Source organism: Palaemon carinicauda, chromosome 22 (genome assembly GCF_036898095.1).
Source record: "Palaemon carinicauda isolate YSFRI2023 chromosome 22, ASM3689809v2, whole genome shotgun sequence".
Classification (NCBI taxonomy): domain Eukaryota; kingdom Metazoa; phylum Arthropoda; class Malacostraca; order Decapoda; family Palaemonidae; genus Palaemon; species Palaemon carinicauda.
The window spans coordinates 13,454,102-13,468,605 of record NC_090746.1 but is presented as its reverse complement, the minus strand read 5'-3'; the positions used below and the strand labels follow the sequence as shown (position 1 = coordinate 13,468,605).

The following is a 14,504-nucleotide window of genomic DNA, read 5'->3' as shown; positions in this document are numbered from 1 at the left end:
AAAATAAGGTTTTCATCCAATAAGTGACTTTGGGGATGATCATTCTTTCCAAAACAGAAATCTTTCTCAAAAGGTAGTATCTTAAAATTTTCATTAAGGAAGGCTTGGTAATGGCTTGCGGTTGGTTCCTCACCAGAGCTTGTGTAACCCATGGCCTGAAACACACTTTTCTCCATTTGTTTTCCCAACAACAAAATAAGGAGGGGGTGATCCAATGGGGACTAAAGGTCATATATGTCCACAACACATCGTTAGTGGAGGCCTATATAGACTAACCACAGTAGTGAAGTATGGAAGAGGAGAGTCCTATATCCTGACCACACTACATCAATTGTTCCGAGAATGGTCCCTAACCGATTTACTACCTCTTCTCAAACTTCTAACATCCACACTTTACCTGTGGTAAGTCTGTGACGCATCCATTACTAATAGCAGCTATCAAATAAGCGGTCTTCACCTTCAGGGGAGGGTAACACACTACATTGGCAAGAGTAAATTGAACTACGAGCAGACTACATCTTATAAAAGTATCTCTCTCGATGGTGAGAGGCAGGCATATCAGTTGTCTCTTTCCTGAAGGCTGTCCCATTCTTGGGATCTTTTAAAATCGCCCTTCACACATAGAGGAACGATCTGAAGTAAATGGAATTCTATGACTCTTGACCTTCCTCATGACTGTCTTCAAATCAACGTATGGCATTACGATCCTTGTGATCTTCTGTAGCCACATAGAAGGATATTGCTCTAGACCAATGGTCAAGCCATAACAGGCTTGGATTGCAGACACCTGTTATTTCCATGTTCATATCCTTTCTGAACCTGAAATGGAGAAGAATGTAGATACATTCTCTGTCTGGACTGAACTAGGCTGGGCAAGCTCTCTAGGCCCAGTGATGAGCTCTATAAGGCCCCATAGGATGCAAATAAATTTCTCTATTCAGAGCCAGAGGTGGTTGCCCAGGGGACCTGTTGGCTATTCATTATTGCAATTGAAAGATTACACTGGAAGGCCTCTGCATCTTCTTCAATGTGGGCCTTGTCCTTGCTTCTTAGCAAACTTGACTGAAGTCGGACTGTAGTTCCAATATAGACATGGGGTAAGTTTCTTTCCAGTATCGACCTCCCAAGATCCGTGAAAGGGAATTCCTCGAGTATACGATCATTTTATGCTCATCGTTCATGTCTATGGGGACACAGTTTGGACCACAATCCGGACTCTTCAGGGAGGACGTCTCAACCCTGTTGTGTTTGAGAAAAGTTCTCATGCATAAAACTAGCATATGATAAAATCAATATGATCTGTCCTTGTAGGGGAAAACCTGGGATGAATTGTAAGTTTGTCGTTTTTCATGCGCAGAAACGTTGGCGCTTGTGATGACGTCATCGTACACTAAGATGACGTGAGGTTGTCTAGCACGTGAGGAAAATTCTTCACACTCAGAAAGGTAGGTGCAAGTGTTCAGCTGTCTCGCTGTACGATGATCCTGCCTGAATCCCAATTAGCAGTATTTAGTTGATCATCCTACTCCACTTCTCTACTCTATCAAGTAACAAAGGAGAGGGGAAGATGTATGGAATGCTTGTTCGGAAGCCTTGGGGTGGGGGGGGGGCAGCTGATGCAGTCCAAGCAACAGTATCAAAGCCTCTAACATATCTCCAGACTCTGTAGAGAAGACCAAAGCTTCGGTCTCCCTTACTAAAACGGCAAACTTAGTTCGTGAATAGATGTTGGGAATAGCAGACTTCCCAGATTACCTAACAAATCAGGGGGGAAAGCTTTCTCAACTCAAGTCCTTTTAACAGGAGTATCTTGTTGAACAGGCCTGTCAATTTTACATCACCCTGGTTGATGTGCTGGAACCTGGTCTTCCTCTGCAGTAGACTTCTGGATGTGCGTTTCGATTGTAGATAAAGTTTTGGGAAAAGAAAACACTAAAACCTGCAGGGTGGTTCTCGGCGCATAGAATGAGATTTGTCTCTACTCTCGTTGGAAGGAGAGCGCAGCAATGCAAGACTCATTATGACTCCTGTAAGGAGAAAAATACCTCTCCCCACACTATCAACATGGTGATTCTCTTGAACATCTCGTCTAGGCAAGAGGGACACCCAGAATGCGTGCGTCTGCTCGGCTCGTAAGGATACTGTACATCAATACAGTAGTCACTATCCCTTCTAGAGCAACCACGTAAATACTGAGATTTACTAGACATAAGCACTCACTTTAACACAGTTAATGGACTGTCACTTAAATGACACTCAATCAAGAAAAACATGTCAAAAGAACTAGACAATAAAACATTTGGCGAGATGAATGAGAAAGGCTCGATCATAGAGAGAGGAAATGAAAGCACAACTTCACTTGGCAAACATCAGTGTTGTGAGATGTGAAGTTGTGAGCAAGCGTCCCGTCCCAGCTACAGAGCATGACGCAATCAACAAGTTTTGACTGGCCGGTTGTAGAAAACATGATTAGTAGTTACTCCATATAAATGACTGAAGAGTGAATCCCGCATAAGAAAATCTCCACTAAATATGCACACTCCCAGCAACTGTAAAAATCCCCCTTTTCCGTATCACCCGGGGGTTTAAACTTGGGCACGTAGCCATTAACTTAGATGATGATGCTTTTTCCCTAGATTACCTTAAAACTTTAAAAACTTCCGACAATTTGATGCTAATAAACCGTAACCACCTTACAAATATCATTACCTTAAAAATTACCTTGAAACCATGCAAACTACCTAAAACTAAGATGAATACCTCAAAAGTTTAAAGCCTGGTATCTCCAAAAACCTCTACCTAAATGACAAATAGCAAAAGAACTTACCTTTCTGAATGTTGTAGTCTGAAAGTGTGCGGCCATCTTCCAACTGCTTTCCGGCAAAAATCAACCTCTGCTGGTCGGGAGGAATTCCTGTGGATAAAAATTAAATTAAAAATTAATGAAAGAACTGAATATATCAAGTATTGCTAAAGAGATTTATAGATGTAAATATACTTCAGGTAACATAAGAGGATAATCATCTCCAACAGGCACATTGAAACAAACTTTATGGGTACAATGGCTAAAATGAAATAGCTTAGTCAGGTGTTGCTCAGATGCACGAGAGTTCAGAGAGAGGGGGTGAATGTAGTTTTTAGGGACAGGGCAATATCTTTCTTATTACTACCCAAATAGTTTTTCCTTATGGGGAAGATGTTCTTTACTATAATCCAATATACCATATGAAGTTATTTTATCATTTTAAATATAATTTACCTTTACCACGGCAATATTTTCTAAGTTCAGCACGGTACGAAAGCAAGTCACGGGTAGCTCCTGCATAGTTTCCAAACTTTCCCGATAGATAGAGCCTGTCTCGTCCCAGGCTAAGAATCGTTCGTTTTTACAATTTAATACTGTCCCATCATTATACATTTTTACCCTTCTGTCAAGTTTATAATTAGTTGGGACACGTCATTTATAGTGACATTTGATACTATGATAATTATCATGAATTGTTAGGTTGGGGAAAGGTCGTTACAATGCGTCATCCGCAGAAGCCACGGCCAAGTTACTCGATTGTAAAATTCCCCCTAAGCATTGTTTCCTGCCTGACTATAACAACACCCGTTGGGCAGCGCTCTGTTCGCCTATCAGCTGGTGGAGCAAGCTTGAACAGTTATCGATGTTCGGACTTATGTTTTCGCTAACCCCAACCATCTTAATTTTTAACCCCTTGTTAAGATTGTTAGTTCGTTGGGACACGTCCTGAAATTATACCGAATACTAATTTGTTATATATACAACCAAAGGTTAGGTTAGCCAACATCTAGTGAAGATGTTTCAGTAGATAAAGCCAGTGTCAAACAAACCACCCGAACTAACCCTTCGTCTCCGTGCGCTTGTAGGCCTACTTTAGCTAGCCGCGTGATTTCAAAATTTTTAATCCCCCCCATTCGATCCGAGATTGACCTACACGTACACGAGGTCGACCCTTTCCAACGCTGAAATGACAGACGTGTTCCGTATAGTTTCTCTTTGAGCGATGGTGTTGAGTTTATTACTCATACAGATCAGCTTGATGCTTTAAAGAAAATAAGTTTTTTAGACCTACGGGACTTTACTAGAGTTACCCTGTAATTTTTTCATTTTTTATTTCGAAAAGGGCTCTTAGGTGATTTTAGGGGTCCCTGTGAAGGTGCAAGAACCCGAGGATTTAGACTTCAGCTACTACGAATAGTAAGGTCATCCAGAGTAGCTTTTTTTAGTATTACAATGTGGTTAGGATATAATTTAGTGCTGCCCATTGCTTTTTTTTTTGTGTAGGAGAGACTTACGAAGGGGGTCCGGGAGCTAGGGGTTGTGACCTGGGAACTACTACTAGGTTCGGTTAGGTTGGGTTTGTATGATAGCGTCAGTCTTTGGGGGTCACAGGGGGTCCCTCATTAGGTCACTAGGAAGGTAAGGACACAGCTTGTAGGTCAGTTTAGGGGGGGGGGGAAGAGTTTGGGTTAGCTGTTCATTTTTCTCGCACTTTCCGACATTCATGCGGCGAGTAGTCCTAGTACAGTATGTAGATTGTTGAGACAGGCGTTTACAAATTTAGTGAATTCATTACTTCATTCTCTTAAACTTCCCGTGAAAAACTCAATAGGTGATGATTTTCACTATTTTCTGGCAATCGCAACCATGTCATAGTATGTATTTTGGTGGGACAAGCATTTACAAAACTAGTCAATTTAATATTTCATTTTGTGATCATTCCTTTGAAAAGAAGGGCCGATTTCGGACATTTTTTACTCTATTTTCGGGTGGTACAATGCCTCTCCCCACCAAATTCAAAGGCTCCAGAGAGAGTAAAAGAAGATTCAGAAGACTGTCGTTCTAAGCAGTAAAATCATTTTTAAAAAAAAAGCTTTAATAAAATTAACAAAATTTTGGGAACGACTGAAGAGGAAACACAATATTTTAATTATTACTTGCTAAGCCACAACCCTAGTTGGAAAAGCAGAATGCTATAAGCTCAAGGGGCTCCAACAGGGGAAATATCCCAGTGGGGAAAGGAAACAAGGAAAAATAAGGGGTGTCTGCCATTTTTTGGGACAGGGATATCTTTCTTATTACTAGCCAAATCGTATTTCATTATGGGGATGATGTTCTTTACAATTTTCTAACATACCATAATATGATGTTATTTTATCGTTTTGAATAATAGCACAATTTACCTTTACCACGGCAATATTTTCTAAGTTCAGCATGGTCCGTACGCAAGTCACGGGTAGCTCCTGCTTAGTTTCCAACTTTCCCGATAGATAGAGCCCGTGTCATCCCAGTCTAAGAAACGTTCGGTTTTACAATTTAATACTGTCCCGTCAATCTACATATTTACCCCTTAGTTAAGTATGTAGTTTTTAAGGACACGTCATGTATAGTGACATTTGATACTGCTAGGATATTTATCATGAAATGTTATGTTAGAAAAAGGCCGTTACAATGCGTCGTACGCTGAAGCCACGGCCAACTTACTCGGTCGTAAAACTTCCCGCAATCATTGTTTCCTGCCTGATTATAATAACACCCGTTTGGCGGCGCTCGATTCGCAAATCAGCTGGTCGCGCAAGCATGAACAGTTTTCGATGTTCGTACGTATGTTTTCACTAATTCCAACAATTTTCATTTTAATCTCCTGTTAAGATTGTTATTTCGTTCGAAATCGTCCCAAAATTATGCCGAATACTATTTTGTTTTATATACAAACAAAGGTTAGGTTATCCAACATCTAGTTAAGATATTTCGTCAGATAAAGCCAGTGTCAAACAAAGCAACCGAACTAACCCTTTCGTGGGCCGCGTGATTTCAAATTTTTAATCCCCCCCCACATGACCCGAAATTGACCTACAGTCGACCCTTTCCAACTCTAACCGCCGTGATGGATAGACGTGTTCCGTATAGTTTCTCTGAGTGATGTTTTCGAGTTTATCTCCCGTATTGATCAGATTGATGCAATTAAGACTCTCAGATATATACATCTACGTGATTTCACTCGTGTTACCCCCGAATTCTTTCACTATTTATTTCGAGAAGGCCTCTTAGGGGATTTTAGAGGTACATGTAAAAAGTGTAAAAAAGGTGATGTGGCCCTCATGCGTGATGGCTGCAATGTGCGCAATGGGCAATCCAATTATTTCTGGAGGTGTAGGAACCGCAAGTGTCGCCGAAAGTTCACAATGCGGCATAAATCATTCTTTGAGGGCTCACACCTCGAAGAACGTGATATCATTCTCCTCACGTGTTGTTGGGTTTATCGTTGGCCTCAATACTGTGTTGAATTGAAGAACGAACAGCTTGGTTCTCACACTCTCGTTGACTGGTACAACTTTTGCCGAGAAGTGTGTGAACAAGTGTTGATTTTGGACAATAAGAAAATTGGTGGACCAGGGCACATTGTGGAAGTGGACGAGAGCAAGTTCGGCAAGAGGAAGTATAACATCGGGCATGAAGTCAAAGGAACCTGGGTCTTTGGGGGCATTGACCGGGAAACACGCGAGACCTTTTTCAGAGTGGTTGAGAAACGTAACGCGGAAACGTTGATCTCGGCGCTCAAAGAGCACGTTCTTCCCGGGACCACTATCATTTCCGATTGCTGGAAAGGATATGGCAAAGTCAAAGACCATGATTTTAAACATTTTACTGTAAACCACAGTGTTAACTTCGTTGATCCTAATGACCCGACCGTACATACGAACACTATAGAATCGCAATGGCGGGTTCTCAAAAGGAGCTTGCTACCAAGATTCGGTACCCAGAAATCGTTGTACGAAAGCTATTTCGCGGAGTACTGTATCAGGAAGCGATATATAGAGAAGTCCGTATGTCCGTTCAGGGCATTTTTACAGCTCATCAAGCGCGTGTACCCGCTCAAAGCCAGTCCTCTCTTCTTGCTGATTCCTGAATCTCCTCCCTCTAACGCTACTAACGTTCGGCCAAGTAACGTTCGTCCATCCAGCAGCCGTTCTTCAGCTAACGACGCCCGACCTTCCACTAGTCGCAAAAGTTCAAGTCGTCTTCCTAATCCTCCACCCCAGAAGAGGTTGAAGGACCAAGAACCGGAAGATTTTGGTTTTAGCGACTACGAATATCAAGGTAAGCCTGAGTAACCTATAATATGATCATGTGGATAAGATATAATTTTGAGTGCTGCCCAAAGCTTTTTTTGTGTAGGAGAGACTTACGAAGGGGGTCCGGGGGCTTGCCCCCAGGTAGGGGTAGTGACCTGGGAACTACTAGGATTGGTTAGGTTTGGTTTGTGGGGTTTGTAAGTTAGCAAGTATTTGGGGGGTCGCAGGGGGGCGTCAGCCCCCCCCCCCCCCGTTTAGTTCACGATGAAGGTAAGGACATGGCTTGTAGGTCAGGTTAGGAGGGGAATTTTGGGTTAGTTGTCCATTTTTCTCGCACATTTCCGACATCCATGACCAGAGGGGTCCTAGTATGTAGATTGTTGGGACAAGCATTTACAAAACTAGTGAATTTAATATTTCATTCCGTGATCATTCCCGCGAAAAAGAGCAGATTTTCCTACTTAGTTTCCAACTTTCCCGATAGATAGAGCCCGTGTCATCCCAGTCTAAGAAACGTTCGGTTTTACAATTTAATACTGTCCCGTCAATCTACATATTTACCCCTTCTTCAAGTTTGTACTTTTTAAGGACACGTCATGTAATCATTCCCGTAAAAGAGAGCCGATTTCGGACTTTTTTTTACTCTATTTCAAGAAACATTCAGTTTTACAATTTAATACTGTCCCGTCAATCTACATTATTTACCAAATCATTCCCGTAAAAAAGAGCAGATTTCGGACTTTTTTTACTCGATTTCCGGCCGGTCAAAGGGCTGTCCCCAAAAACGGCAGAGGCTCCAAAAAATAAAATATCTAACGAGTAACAAAAATAAATATCTCCTATATAAACTGTAAAAAACTTTGCCACTGAACAATTACAGTGTAGTAGTTAACACTTTGAGAGAAGATGAATTGTTTCGTAATCTCAGTGTTGTCAGGTGTATGAGGACCAGACTATTCGTATGTGTGTGTGTGTGTGTGTGTGTGTGTGTGTGTGTGTGTGTGTGTGTGTGTGTGTGTGTGTGTGTGTGTGTGAGTGTGTGTGTGTAAGCTATCTACCAAGGATAGTTTGTATACAACTGGAGTTAAAAAGTCTCAACCAACATACCTTCTTTGTCTTGAATCTTAGCCTTTACATTTTCAATAGTATCTGAAGGCTCCACCTCAAGGGTGATGGTCTTGCCCGTAAGCGTTTTCACAAATATCTGCATCTGAAACAAAATAAAAGAAAATTATGAAATCATAGTAGCCAACTAATTCTATACATAAATGTGACTTTTCAAGTCCTTTGAAAATTACTGTCTCGTTAACATTTACAATTTTTCTTCGCTCAAGGAGTTAATAACTGCAATGTAATAGTTCATCTGTGGTAAGAAGCTCTTCTAATAGAGGGACATTCCAAAATCAAACAGTTCCTATGCTTGAGGGTACACACGAGCATACTATCTTATTTCCCTTCCCTTTATTATTTTGATGTTTGTATAGTTTATAAATAATAGATTTATTTAAATGGTATTAATCTTAGGCTTCTCTTTTAGTATCCCTATTTCATTTTCTCACAGTTATTTTCCCCGTTGGAGCCCTTGAGATTATTGCATCCCGCTTTTTCGACTACAGTTGTAGTTTAGCAAGAAAGGCTGAATAAACCCCAAAATAGCCTTAGACTATTTCTAAGTAATATTGAATTCAATAAAAAAACTGAACTTCCTACATAATCTCAGAATATTTCCATCAGAAATAAATTGTTCCAAGCCATGCACTTTACTTACAAAACAACATTACTGACAGTGTCGCTGTTAAGTTTGGAAAGACAAAACAACTAGGTGTCCAGTAAATTTTTACCGTGTATTCTGTGTGACATTTTAAAGCAAAATGCTGCCCCTGATTTTACACCCAATTCAACTTACTCTAGGAATGTAAAACATCACAGACCAACTCCCAGCATACCGTATAAGCTAAGCATAGAGGCGAAATTAATAGATTGCAGAAACAGTTTCTCTGCATCCATAGATCAAATATTTCACTGTTGATGACGTTTTGGTCAATTCAACAGTGTTTTAGCAGCTGAATACTGAACTAACCGGCAGCCACAGTATTTTTCGGTAACGAAAGTCAACCCCGCATGACAACTACAAATTACAATGGAAACCAGTCTTACATTTTCAACAAAGCGTTTATATCACTATTTTATAATTATACCATTAACTATGATAACATTACGGTATTTACATAATACTATTCAATTATAAAATGGTGCAATATTATTTAGGGTACTGAAACTTGCATTATTGAGAAGATCTTAGCAATTACACTATTTTAAATACCACATTCTACTAGCAGAGACCTTCATTAAAAGTTGAAGACTGATAGAAAAATACCCATTTTGCTCCTTTTATCGTTATACCACATACCATAGGAACCTCCTTCCATTCATTAGTTCAGAAAAACACCGATAGGTGGCAATTCCGTTATATTTTAAACCTGGTATTTAAATTAAATATGCAATATAATCATAGCACTTATTTTATTGATCATGTTGATAAAGTATTAAGGTAGAAATGTGATATATCTTCTGATCATTGGAAATGAAAGGCAAGTCCCTGTTAGAACAGATGGTGCATAGCCAAGATAGAACTCCTTCAAGTTTATGTAATTGATAACTCCAAATTACTAGCCCACGGGACTGATGTGTGTATCGTTACAGTTCCCTTACCAGAGCATAGGAGCAATAAGATGTTTAATTGCGAGGAAAGCAAACATATGGCAGAAAAAAAACCAATGATTCTTTAGCTCAATTAAGGAGTATGTATGGCAAGATGAACTTAAGAACTATATAAATAGGATGTAAACACCGTTTTCTATGCACCCTGAAGTCTTGGCAAACAAAAGCTCCTGTGTTTTGAGTGATTCATTACAGTAAATTTTTTATGACTATTGAGGAAAACAAATGGGTAGTTTGTAGCGCTACGGCCACCCCCCCATATTTTGTTTATCTTGTATAGAATAAGATCGTTTGGAAATGGTCTACGGATCTTAAATACATGCTTAAACGCACACTTATGTTTTTTGCCGAAAACCCTAAATTACCTGAAAATTTATATGTGGCTCGAGTTCTTACTCCAGCCACGAATCTTCTCGCTCCCGTAGTTAAAAAAACTTGCTGTAGTTGGCGTTACGATAGCGATAGCACCGCTGTAGTGACAAATTACCGAACTAATCGCGGCCGCGGTACTTTTGAAACGACCCAATGAGACCACACTTGACCTGCGGATTAGCCTACGGGCATTTTTTTGCCCAATCAGAATTCAAGAATTCAAAAATCTCGATCATACCATACCTCATACGAAGCACGCTTGTTCTTTCTAGTGCAGACACCATGTCGTCCAGTGCTACATCTCGTGTTTCTGTAGATATAATTAATTTCGACCAAATTAACGACCCTACTTTTTTTCAAGTGTTCAGTTTCATGGCCACTAACAATTTCAGTGATTATTTGTATTTCAAAGGCCTGTTAGGTGATTTTTCCGGTATGTGTTCTAGTTGCAATATCGGCGTAGTCACTAAGAAGTACGACGGCAAATCAAGAACCGGTGAAAACACGTACTTTTGGCGGTGTAATTATCACAAGTGCCGGAAAAAGATTAGTTTGATACGAGAGTTTTTTTTAAAAATCCCAGTTGTCGTGCCAGGATATTTTTATCCTCATCTGTGGTTTTGTTTATAAATTACACTACTCCTGGACCATCCATATCTCCCGGTCCATCCCGCCCATCGAAAGTCAGAAAGAAGATCGTCAGCGCGCCTCCCGAAGATTCGGAATTCAGCCATTACGAATATTAATCATGTAAGTACATATGGATTTCAGTATTTAACTATGTAGTTAATTATATTGTTGTGTAAGGGGGGGGTCCGGGTGGCGCAGCCCCCCCCCGGGTAAGGACACGGCTTTTAGCATAGGTTAGGTGGGTTTTTAAATTAGCTTCTCCCGTCGTACTCGTAGGCAAGGAAACTGTTGTGTAAGGGGGGGGGTCCGCCCCCCCCCGGGTAACGATACGGTTTTTAGCATAAGTTAGGTGGGTTTTTTAAGTTAGCTTCTCCCGCCAAAATCGTTTTTAGAGCGACGGCCACAGTTTAGGATATTCCCGTTTTCTACAAACTCGATTTTAGAACGGCGGCCACAGTCCACCCCACTTTATAATATTCCCATTTTCTATGGTTGAAAACGGACCTGGCCGTCACCCTACAAAGGCTCCAAACAAATTATTAAGTCAATGTTTTATTATACTTGCGGACAGAAAAACATCACTTATAAACAAGGGTTGCCTATAGAAAAACACTGGGTTTCTTCACAAATGACTTATTTTTAATGCAAATAAAAGCTTATCTAAAAATAATAATGGTTTTAGCGTGCGCAGCTCGTTATGTATTAATTGCTAGTACAGGAGCTTCACGATTTTCTATTTCGGCAAGTAAGCGCACGGCAGAGAAACAAACATTAGATTTCTAAATTATCCCGATCTAAAAGATATCACCATTAGACAGTATGAAATGTTTTCGGTTTATTTGATGTTGGAATGAAGGTTAAATTCAGTGTAAGCACATTATTTACTACAGGAAAAAATTATATCAAAATGTTCTGAGTGTAACTAAACCTTTACCAAAGTTAATTTAAATATCAACACAATTACAAAAGTGGTACACTAAATTTTCAGGGGCTTTGGATGTAATTGAAGACGAGAGGTGTATGACAGCGGCCACCTGTACGTATGAGGGCTGATAGAATACATCAGTGTAAGGGGGTCACAGGGGGGACATTTGCCACTCTGTTAGACAAGTAGTTAAGGACACAGCTTGTAGGTTGGGTTAGGGGAGAGTTTAGGTTACTGGTGTCCATTTCTAATACGCGGGAGGAACTGGTCACCGATATACAAAAGCCTCCAACGGCAGTGTACAGTAGGTTGCAAGAGGTGGCTTTAGAGGCCCGTTAAGTAGGTAGGTAAGAACACGGCTTGTAGGTTAGGTTAAGAGGAAAGTTTAGGTTACCTGGCGTGTATTTTATGAGCATGCTGAAGGACCTGGCCGATGACTTGCAAAAGCCTCCTCCAAAGACGACACAGTAGCCATTGTATCAATGTGGGGAAAGCATTAAACCAATAAGAACAGTCATGGTTAAGATAAAGTGATGTTAAGACGTTTTAATGAATATTGAAAGTTACGGCCCAACAGGTATTAAGTCGAATTCTAAAATCCTCAGATTACATTGACCTTGTGCAAATTGGTCTCGAACAAACATACATATATATCAATATACTGCAAGTTACAATAACACGTTAACCTCGATCAGGAACCTAAGAATAAACTACGGTATAATAGACAAAATTCCCTAATCTATAACAGGTCACAACTGTGTTTGGAAATGTTCGAAGTCTTTTTCGGTAACGTCATGAATTTACATCGTTCTCCATCCGCATTATATCATTATAATACCGATCGTTAATGAGTTGAAAAGTTAATATACTTATAGAATATCAATCTACTTAACATTAAGGGTTAAGCTAAAGTATTTATAATTAACTTAAAAAGAGATAATGGAAGTTTTCGCAAAAGTTTTGTGTAGTTACCTTGCCTGTTGACCAGGGGATGGTGGAAGAAGGTGCAAAGGATTGTGGGTAAATAAGAAGAAGATGTGTTCGAATCGGTTCCTTTGCCACTATAAAACTATCAAATCAATGACAATTTGATTTTACACTCTATATTTAAACTAAATTTATTTTATAGACAAATTTTAAGATATATAAAAAGCTATTAAGTATAATCAAGGCTGTAATAAATCAGATAATCAAAATTTAATTCGTATTAACGAACACAGTGACATTCCAACCAATATTGTGTTGGATTGTATTCTACGTAACGGCCCTCCTGTTTGGTTTTCTTAATTTAAGTTTCACTTATACTGATTAGTTTAGTTCTTTCATCATTTCTTCTCTGTTTCCCCACAATTTGTAAATAGTATTCATTTATTCAAATAGGCTTTCATCATTGTCTATCTCAAGCAATAACAGCTTTTCTTTCTTTTCTAGGTGTGATTTCATATTGAGTTGTTTGTAGGTTAACAAGATATGTATAAAATTTTTCATCTTCATTTTCATTTAGTATCGGCAATTTCAAATTTCTTGTTACATTGTAAATTTGGTGCTATATTTCCATACATTAATTCTTCTTCCTTTAAATTTGGTTTCCACCTATATAGTAAAGTCACTGTTTTTTTTTTTTTTTTCATATTTTCTCCAATATGTTCTCTATTCCAAATGCTTTACTTCTTTATATTATTATTATTATTATTATCATTATTATTATTATTATTATTATTATTATTATTATTATTATTATTATTATTATTATTATTATTATTATTGGCTAAGCTACAACCCTAATTGGAAAAGCAGGATGCTATAAGCCCAGGGGCCCCAACAGGGAAAATTGCCCAGTTAGAAAAGGAAGAAGGGAAAAGTAAATACCTTTAGAACAGTGACAACATTAAAATAAATGCTGCCTATATAAACTATGAAAACTTTAACAAAATAAGAGGACGCGGAATTAGATAGAATAGTGTGCCCGAGAGTACCTTCAAGCAAGAGAACTCTAACCCAAGACAGTGGAAGACCATGGTACAGAGGTTATGGAACTACCCAAGTTTAGAGAACAGTGGTTTGATTTTGGAGTTTCCTTCTCCTAGAAGAGCTGCTTGCCATAGCTAAAGAGTCTCTTCTACCCTTGCCAAGAGGAAAGTAGCCACTGAACAATTAGAGTGCAGTAGTTAACCCCGTAGGTGAAGAAGAATTGTTTGGTAATCTCAGTGTTGTCAGGTGTATGAGGACAGAGGAGTATCTGTAAAGAATAGGCCAGACTATTCGGTGTATGTGTAGGCAAGGGGAAAGTGAACCGTAACCATAGAAAAGGGCCCAATGCAGTACTATCTGGCCAGTCAAAGGAACCCATAACTCTCTAGCGGTATCATCTCAAGAGGTGGCTGGTGCCCTGGCCAACCTACTACCTATACGTTGAGGTCCAGGATATTTAAATGCAGAACTTAAAGATGTTATTTCATTATTTTCACCCATATCATGTGTTGTTTTATAAACATACCAAGAAATATTTCTCTCACCAGTGCATATCCATTGTCTTTCATGATATATCCCACATAAATTAATTTTGTTTCCGTATCTGAAGCGCAGCAACATGATTGCCTAATTTCTGCTCTTACATGAGAATTGTGTATGTTTTGGAGGTCTTTAATATTCATTTATAAGTTTTGTTTTCTAGCACTTGTAACCAATAATCATTCTATTACAACTTCTATCTGAGATGAAAGTTGTTAGGTTTATGAATTTAAAATTCTTATCA

General features: G+C 39.2%; 2 protein-coding genes across 2 annotated transcripts in view; one reads left to right on the top strand and one right to left on the bottom strand.

Moving 5' to 3' along the window:
• The window catches only part of RpL40 (ribosomal protein L40), a 20,690-nt gene extending 7,907 nt beyond the window's left edge, over nt 1-12,783 (bottom strand). The window contains exons 1-3 of the mRNA XM_068345976.1: nt 12,722-12,783; nt 8,209-8,311; nt 2,828-2,914 (exon numbers count right to left, since the gene is read on the bottom strand). Of these exons, the coding sequence (XP_068202077.1) occupies nt 2,828-2,914; nt 8,209-8,311 (190 nt within the window). The 5' untranslated portion in view covers nt 12,722-12,783. The remainder of the gene's footprint in view (nt 1-2,827; nt 2,915-8,208; nt 8,312-12,721) is intronic.
• On the top strand, nt 3,526-7,140 carry LOC137616728 (uncharacterized). The gene is made up of 2 exons (XM_068346732.1): nt 3,526-3,564; nt 5,980-7,140. Exons 1-2 carry the CDS (start codon nt 3,526-3,528, stop codon nt 7,138-7,140), a joined length of 1,200 nt encoding a protein of 399 aa, XP_068202833.1.
• Nucleotides 12,784-14,504: the final 1,721 nt, after the last annotated feature.